The 8422-nt window shown below is 38.2% G+C and overlaps 1 protein-coding gene across 2 annotated transcripts; it reads left to right on the top strand.

Moving 5' to 3' along the window:
- The first annotated feature begins 1956 nt into the window (after nt 1–1956).
- Nucleotides 1957–8002, top strand: ITM2A (integral membrane protein 2A). Of its 2 annotated transcripts, XM_079911128.1 has the most exons (6): nt 1957–2212; nt 5672–5803; nt 6080–6277; nt 6515–6625; nt 6868–7018; nt 7168–8002. In XM_079911128.1, exons 1-6 carry the CDS (start codon nt 2102–2104, stop codon nt 7254–7256), a joined length of 792 nt encoding a protein of 263 aa, XP_079767254.1. In that variant the 5' UTR covers nt 1957–2101; the 3' UTR covers nt 7257–8002. The 2 variants fall into 2 exon arrangements, with proteins under 2 accessions (XP_079767254.1, XP_079767255.1); XM_079911129.1 differs by lacking the exon at nt 6515–6625.
- The last annotated feature ends 420 nt before the right edge of the window (nt 8003–8422 follow it).

Raw genomic sequence — 8422 nt, 5'->3', positions numbered from 1 at the left:
TTACATACTAAAATAAGAATTGTAGCATAACCAACCACTTCACTCTTCTATCCTTTTCATAATTTAAAATGTGTTTCCTCCTGCATTATCCTAAATGATCCTCACAGCAGCAGCATGAAAATATTTTACCATTCTACTGAGGAGAAAGTGAGGCCCAAGGAGATGAGGTGACTTGCTCAATGTCACAAACCTAGCAATTAATCATATACTCCATTGGTTGTTATGAGAGTTTGGGTCTATTCATTTGAAAAATAGAAATAATCTTTGCCCCTTCTGTGTGACCACATTTCAGGAAAGATACACTAAAATAATACATTACTATTCCATCCAGCACGTTGCACTTGGTAGGTAGATGTGTCAGAGCAACCATTGGTTCAACCATCTGTGTGTTATGGATCACAGGGCCAGACTAGCACAGACTCTAGGCTGAATTATCACAAAGGTGATGGCAAACATAAAGTAACTGTAAAGAGAAACATCTTAGGATGTTGAGATTTCCTCAGTCTACACTAAAGGTTACCTCATAAATGTTAAATTATAATGGCCACACTTGAGCAAAAAATAAATAAAAGAACATACAACACCAATGTTTCTAAGCAAACTCATACATCTGGCCCTGTATAAGGCACAGGCTCCCCACTGTTCCCTTCCATCTTCCTTCCCATCTGCAGCTTATCCAAGAAAATGAAGGCTGTTTTCACAAAGTTGCCACAGCTATGCACTTCAGAGCCAAGGAAACCTCGGTGGGAAAAACTACAACCTGGAATTTCTAGGACAGAGGGGTGGTGACTCTCAACATATTCAAGTCATTTTAATAAGTACATGAGTAAACGAGGGATTCTCTAGCACAAGCCGGATTTTTGGGGTAAGTGTTATTATCTTCACAAAACAGTCCCCTCTACTGTCTTTGGCAGCAGGACTATTTATAAACCCTTTACCACTACTACCCCTAGTCACCAACCTCCACAGCATGAATTTCATATGGAAAGGTACTCTATCATTGTCACCAACCAGGGAGAACTGACTTTTAAGAAATGGTATGATTACACTGGCTGCTCATGTAAATGTTCCAAAAATGGTTTCTAACTCAGCCCCTTTGAGATTATTGTTTTTTGTTTTTTCACTAGAGCTGGGTTAACATCTGGCTAAATTTTCTATCTTCTATCTCCAACCACACTTCCACCTCCCTAAACACATAGGTACACACACATCCCTGCTTTTCTCGCTGTGGATTTCACAGCTGGTGGCTGAAAAGAAACAAGTTCTGGGCTGAGACCTTGGTCTGGATTCCCTGGCCTCGGAGAGTGAAAGATCTGAAATATTTCAGGGATTTTCTATGAGCTTTCCATACTCCTCTGTCTCATGTCCTACCTGCAAAATGGGCTTTGAAGAGGCAGGTGTCCTGTATTTCTGATTTAGCATTGCTCTGTGATAGGAAATTAAAATTACGAAACAAAGAGATGTCAAGGAATGAAAAAATATGTTGAGAGAATGAACCAAGTAATTCTAAACGTGCTTCTGAGTGTTTTTTAAAAGGAAGGTATTATTGTAAATGTACAGAAAAGTCCTGGAACTGTGCTTTTGGGTGCAGAGAGGAGGAAGCTTGAACTGGTGCCAAGTTACAGTTCCCTGCCCCGCGGGAGGCCAGGTCCAAGTTTGGGAAAATAGAATCAGGGACAGGGGCTATTGTGGCCTGTACAGAGGCAGAAAGACACGACACAGCAGGCTTCCTTCCTGTCTTGCTCTTATCTGAGGGAGCAGAGAGCGAGGTGGGAGCACGCCTGGAGTGCAGGTGAGGAGTTTTCAGTCCCAGTCCACTGGCTCCACCCAGTTTCTCTCCTCCCACTGTCAACTCCCACCCCCATTCCAGTACTTAGACACCCTCCCGCTCCTCCCTCGGCCCCTGCTTGGGCCCGCCCACGGTCTCCCACCCAGCTTGTGACTGCGTCATAAGTATACCCAGACCTGGGCTTGCAGTAGTGTAAAAGCAGACAAGGAGAAAGAAGGTGCGGCTAGAGCTAGCGCGATCTTCTCCTCTTCCAACCTGCAGCCCAGGACACTGATTCGAGCAGCGCCTTACCGCGCAGCCCGAAGATTCACCATGGTGAAAATCGCCTTCAACACACCCACAGCGGTGCAAAAAGAGGAGGCGCAGCAAGACGTGGAGGCCCTAGTAAGCCGTACGGTCCGAGCTCAGATCCTGACCGGCAAGGTAGCAATTCCCATTCCACCCCTGACTGCCTGCCAGGGTCGGGAAGGTGGGGGTGGGGGTGGTTTGAGGGGAAGGAAGGGGAAAGGTGGGAAAGGACAAAATGAAAGCTGCTGCGGAGTTCCTGTGTTTCCGGCGGTGCTCTCTGTGCTGTCTGTTGGGTTTGCCCGGTCACCCCAACTCTGTCCATTCGCACCACCTTCCGCTTGCGGTTCCCCAAGTCCCTTAGCATTTCCGTGCGTCGCGCCACGTTCCGTGGGTCCCAGCTCACGTTGTACATCGTGGAGGGATGTTGGAGGGAGTTTGAGGAGAACTCTTGGGACCAGATGTCACCTTCTCCTGGGGAACATGTGGGTAGCTAGAGATCAAAGAGAGGCACGTCACCTGGTCAGCTCCAGGGGCACACACATCTTCCACAGGGGCGGAGGGGACAAGCAGGGTGAGCAAGGACACGAGATTTAACTCTTCTTTCTTTCCTTTCGACATGTATGAAGTTCTATGAATCTTAAGGCTTTCTAGGATCCCTGAGTGTTTGTGGAGATGGGGCGGGGGGCAAAAGGCAGCTTTGACTCGATGCGATATGGGTTGGGGCAAGTGTGTGTCTGTGCCCGCCCGTGTATATTTTCAGTTTCTCCCTGGTCACAGGCGGTGTTAAGCATTCTGTAAAGGAGCTGTCAAAACTGAAGTTAGTCTTAATTAGATTTTGAGATGTTCACTGTGCCCTCTTACTCCAAGAGCCTTGTATGTTTTCAGAGTGACATTTCCTAAAGAAAACACTCTTCCGTAAAAGAAATTTTGAGGGGTTTTGTTTTTCTCTTTTGTTTTTCTTTATAGTACAGTACTTCCTTTTTGAGTGATATCCCCTCTGCCCACCCTCCCCCACAGAAAGATCTGAAGCAAGTCTGACCTTGTAATTTAATCTTCTAGCACTGCCAGGAACTGGGGGAATTTTCCCCCAAAAAATGTTAGCCATTGTTCATTTAGTCTAATTTCTATCTCCTTTAAACATCTAACACGTTTTCAGTGTCTGTAAACTACTCCTCATTTTCCTCAGTAAAATTTCAATGTTAAAAGGCACAATCGTATTTTTTTCTTGTTATACAAAATCTGTGCATTGTTGGAGCTTGCAAATCTGCCCTAACTTGTCTTGTTCTCTCTATAAAGTTTAAACTTTTGTGTTCAGAGTGGAGATTTGAAAAGATTTCTGAGTGAAATGAGAATACATGTAGTAAAACTGATTATGCACACAATTTGCAAAGCTAATGAGCTTTTGCAGAATTTTTATCACGGAAACTTTCAATAGTTAACCCAGCAATCAAACTAGCTGTTGTGTATGACACATTTCAGAACTCAAAAACACCCCCTTGCATTGTTGAGGTTTTGATTAAATGGTAGAAGGTCAAATATGTAATTGTCCTACTTACTTTGTAAGGGAAATATGGCCAGATTTTTTAGGGGAGTTCTAATTAGATGCCAGTAGTTAAATATAGCCACACAATAATCCTTTATTTTCCCACATCACCACAAACTCCATGACTTGTTGAATTCAGTTAATATGCAAGCAATACTTCTACCAGGCCTGAGGTGTTATGAGGAATAAACAAAAATAAGCATACGACAGGATCCTGACCTGGCCACCATAAGACACTGATTTAATAATACTTGGCACATTGTACTGTGATGTATTGATCAGCTCATCAGAAATTGAACACAACAAAATAGTATGTCAGAGGTTGTGTACAATGACTTTAAAATACAGTTCAGAGGGAAATGAGCTGTGGTAAGTGACAGCCCCTACCGCACTGAAGTTTGGCAAATTTAAATGAAAAAAAAAATCCTTATTCCTAGTCCATCATCCATCCATGGGCACTTAGATTGTTTCCATATCTTGCCTACTATGGTGGGAAATTTTGAAATTGACACTCTAATACTTAGATCTTGCTTAATAATAACCCCCCTGAAATATTGGAAGGAGAAATGAAATTGCAGTGCAGATTGCTCTTGTCGTATCTCAATGACAAGAAAAAATAAATTAATTAATTCCTTTGAGAATTTCAAACTAAGTCATTTTTGTGACTTTTAGGAAAGTCACTTCATTTTTCTGGACCTCAATTTAATCATCCAAAGTATAATTTCTAAGCCCTTAGCTCTAGATTACAGGGATTCACAATCATAACTTATAGGCTTTGTAGTGTTAATCTTAGGTTATTTTTTAAATAAAAATTATTTTAAATTTCTGAAAATTATTAGGACAAGGAAAACCTTCAAGGCTTATAGAGTATTAGTGGAGGGTTTGAACTTAAGTAAACGTAGCTAAGAAAATTTGAATACCAAATTTCTTTGAATTTTAAAGAGAAATCATTTTTGAAGCCATTTATGAGATGATTGCCTCTCCTTAGAATCTATGTATTTGCTTTCACCAAATTAATTAAAGTTTAATTCTCATTAAGTAGTTATGGAAAAGAGCTAATGGCCAGAAAGACTTAAAGCAATTCTATTTACATACCAGTCTGAATGATTTACCCTCTGATTATAAGAGAATAGATTTGCTGACTTCATTCATTATACCCTTCAGTAATACTGCTGCTTAGGGCATATTGTGACATAAAAGAATGAGATTGGAGGGCCCCTTGGTCCACTGCCCTGAGAAGAGTACAGAGCTAATTGGTTACTTGTTTGTTTTGGAGTCCCTTGTTCCAATTACTAAACAAATTATGGATTTAACAGAATTTTACAGTCACTGTTACACTCAAAGCTTTGTGCCTAGCTATGACTGTACTTTAAATCTACTGTTTTGCCCAGAACTTAGAAAACGTTATTTCATTCAAGCAATACACAGCCATAGAATATTGGGTGATATTAGGAAGCCTAATTTCTCATTAAACTTAGGAATATTATGAAATAGATCTCATCTTCAATATTTTAATTTCTAAAATAGGGGGAAACGGTATATACCTACTTTATAGAATTCCTTCCTATAAAAGTTAATTTTCAAAAAACAGCTTTTTGAAAATCAGTTAATAAACCAAAGGGCATTAATTCACCTCTAATTTGGCAAACTAGTTGATGTACAAAAAATACTAAAGAAACAGTTGTATTCCAGAAAGTTAGTGATTATATCACTGTACAAGTCCAAAAAGTAATGGCTTCCATTTATTTAAAGAGGATAACTTATTGCATAAATGAATGGTTATTTTCAGCTGATTTTAGAACTGTATACTTTGAAATAACTTTATATCTATATTTGGGTTTGGAAATGCCAGAAAAAGGTTGTTATAAATTGGAGATTTTCACATCTATTAAACATCAGAAAGTGTCTTGAAATGATTTTAGGCTAGGGTGAATTAACATCTTTTTAAAATATCTTAGGTTTCAAGGGTGATAAATTGTACACAAAAGCAACTATGTGTCTAAAAGCACAATCTGTTTTTTTTTTTTTTGATCTTGCTTTTTAATAAATAGGAACTCCGAGTTGCCGCCAAGGAAAAAGAGGGCTCCTCTGGGAGATGTATGCTTACTCTCTTAGGCCTTTCATTCATCTTGGCAGGACTTATTGTTGGTGGAGCCTGCATTTACAAGTACTTCATGCCCAAGGTAATATTAATGAAAGTTATTATATTTTGGATTACTAATTGCTATACATTTAGCGAAAACAAATAATTCTGTCATGGTCCCCAGATAAATGAAGATTTAGGGAAAGTTTTCAAATTACCTTTTGGTATAAAATTGATTTGTCTTTATGGTGATAACTGTAATCTATAATCCTCAGCTTGATAAACAGGACAACGAACTGATATGAGTTTGAGAAATTATTCAAATGTCACGGGAGTGAGTGTTAGAAAGTTTTGATTTTCCCTTTTTGTCTTTTAGAGTACCATCTACCGTGGAGAGATGTGCTTCTTTGATTCTGAGGACCCTTCAAATTCCCTCCAAGGAGGAGAGCCCTACTTCCTGCCTGTGACGGAAGAGGCTGACATTCGTGAGGATGACAACATCGCAATTATTGATGTGCCTGTCCCCAGTTTCTCTCATAGTGACCCTGCAGCAATTATTCACGACTTTGAAAAGGTGGGTTTCTCATTCTTATAGGTATTTCTGAATTTTCTTTTTTTTCGTAAGTTTATTGGTATTAAATTTGTTCATAAATATACAACTTTTTGCAGCAAAGCCTTTTTCATTCTTTTGCTACTGAGTATACATTAGTTGATTTTGAAAGGTTGTAACTGCTTGTTCTAATGGTCATTGGAAAATCTGCAGCATTGATACTCTCTGAATCATGCCTAACATTTTCCCCCTCCCCAACAGGGCATGACTGCTTACCTGGATTTGCTGCTGGGGAACTGCTATCTGATGCCCCTCAATACCTCCATTGTTATGCCTCCAAAGAATCTAGTGGAGCTCTTTGGAAAATTGGCAGTATGTATTTTGGATGTCAACTTTTTATATAAGCAATTACAAATAATTGCTTCCTCATTTTAAAATTAATTATTTGAGCCAAAACATTCCATTTCACTAAAATAATTTTCAAATAAAAAATATTCTGTGAACCTAAACTGCTCTAAAAATAAACTCTATTTAAAAAGTATATCTGCTATAGGTGAAAAATTAAATAGCATTTTTAAGAATTTCTCTTTCAATCTTTTAAAAAAATTTTTTAGAGTGGCAAATACCTGCCTCACACTTACGTGGTTCATGAAGACCTGGTTGCTGTGGAGGAGATTCGTGATGTTAGTAACCTTGGTATATTTATTTATCAACTTTGCAACAACCGCAAGTCCTTCCGCCTTCGCAGAAGAGACCTCTTGCTGGGTAGGCAATTTATTTCTTCCTTCACCCTGTGTTGTTGAGACAGTGAAGGAGAGTATGGGTGGGGTACGGGAAAAGTAGAGAGCAAATCTAGATATATTTTTATTTACACAAAAATGAAAAAGCCACTTTTATTGTGCATTTCCTCACAGGTTTCAACAAACGTGCCATTGATAAGTGCTGGAAGATTAGACACTTCCCCAACGAATTTATTGTTGAGACCAAGATCTGTCAAGAGTAAGAGGCAACAGAAAATGAGTACACTTAGTAACAGGAAGTCAGAGATTTATAATATGACTTCAACATTAAAGTGTGTGGGATACTCAAGATATTTACTCATGCATTTACTCTATGGCTTATATTAAAAAGAAAAAAAAGCTACTAACCACTGCAAGCTCTTGTCAATTTTTAATTTAATTGGCACTGCTTGTTGTTTGAAACTGAAATGAAATAATTCTTATGTCTTTTTTTTGAATTTATAGGGTTTAGATTTCTGAAAGCAGCATGAATGTGTCAGCTAACACCCTGACAATGAATTCCATCCTTTGTGTGTGTGTATGTGTGTGTTTAAGTAAGCTCTTTAATCATATGGTAGAACATGTTCCAAATTTAAAATATTTAAAATTGTTTTTGACGTTTTGTGTAAAGCATGTCAAATTACTTAATATTGTTAAGTGTTTTCTATTTTGTGCAACTTTCCTGAATTTAGAAATTACATCTTTGCATTTCTGTCAGGTGCTCTGTAATAGGTCTGATTTATATGTAAAAAACTTTCATAAAGAAGTCATTTTCACTAATGCAGTGATTCTTTCTCACTGATAACCGTATTGTGAATTCCACAAAACTGTGTAAGTGCTAAATGCTATAAGGAATTTAGGTTGTATGAATTCTACAACCATATAATAAATTTTACCATATTTAACCACTGGTTCTCATTTGAGAGATACTTCATATGAACAGTTTATGTTACTTATTTAGCTTTGGTGTACCTGCAATAAATCTAAAATTATGAGCCTAGCTTTGCCTTTACTCCCACCTCTACACATTTATATTTTATAATCTCATATTTTACCCCTCTTTTGGTATTATATCAATTACTCTTTTATAAAGACCCCATAGTTAGGTTACATGTAAATTCAACTATTTGTTAAAAGCCTTCAGGACCATAGCAATTTCAAACCTTTAATGTGCTTCCTTTTTCATAAAAATTTAAACAGTCATATACAGCTACAATAGGTCACTAAGAACTAACTTTGGATAAGATGTTGATGACTTTTAATAACTTCACATTCTGTGATCTCTACTCTAAGAGTATAAACTCCATACAAAGGGGGCCAGTACTTTAGACACTTTCTTTTGTGTTAGGTTAAAAATTGTTCCTGATATCACTGATCACCTGCTGGTAGT

This window comes from Stenella coeruleoalba (genome assembly GCF_951394435.1).
Source record: "Stenella coeruleoalba genome assembly, chromosome: X".
NCBI classification, from domain to species: Eukaryota; Metazoa; Chordata; class Mammalia; order Artiodactyla; family Delphinidae; genus Stenella; species Stenella coeruleoalba.
This window is presented reverse-complemented; position numbering and strand designations above follow the sequence as displayed.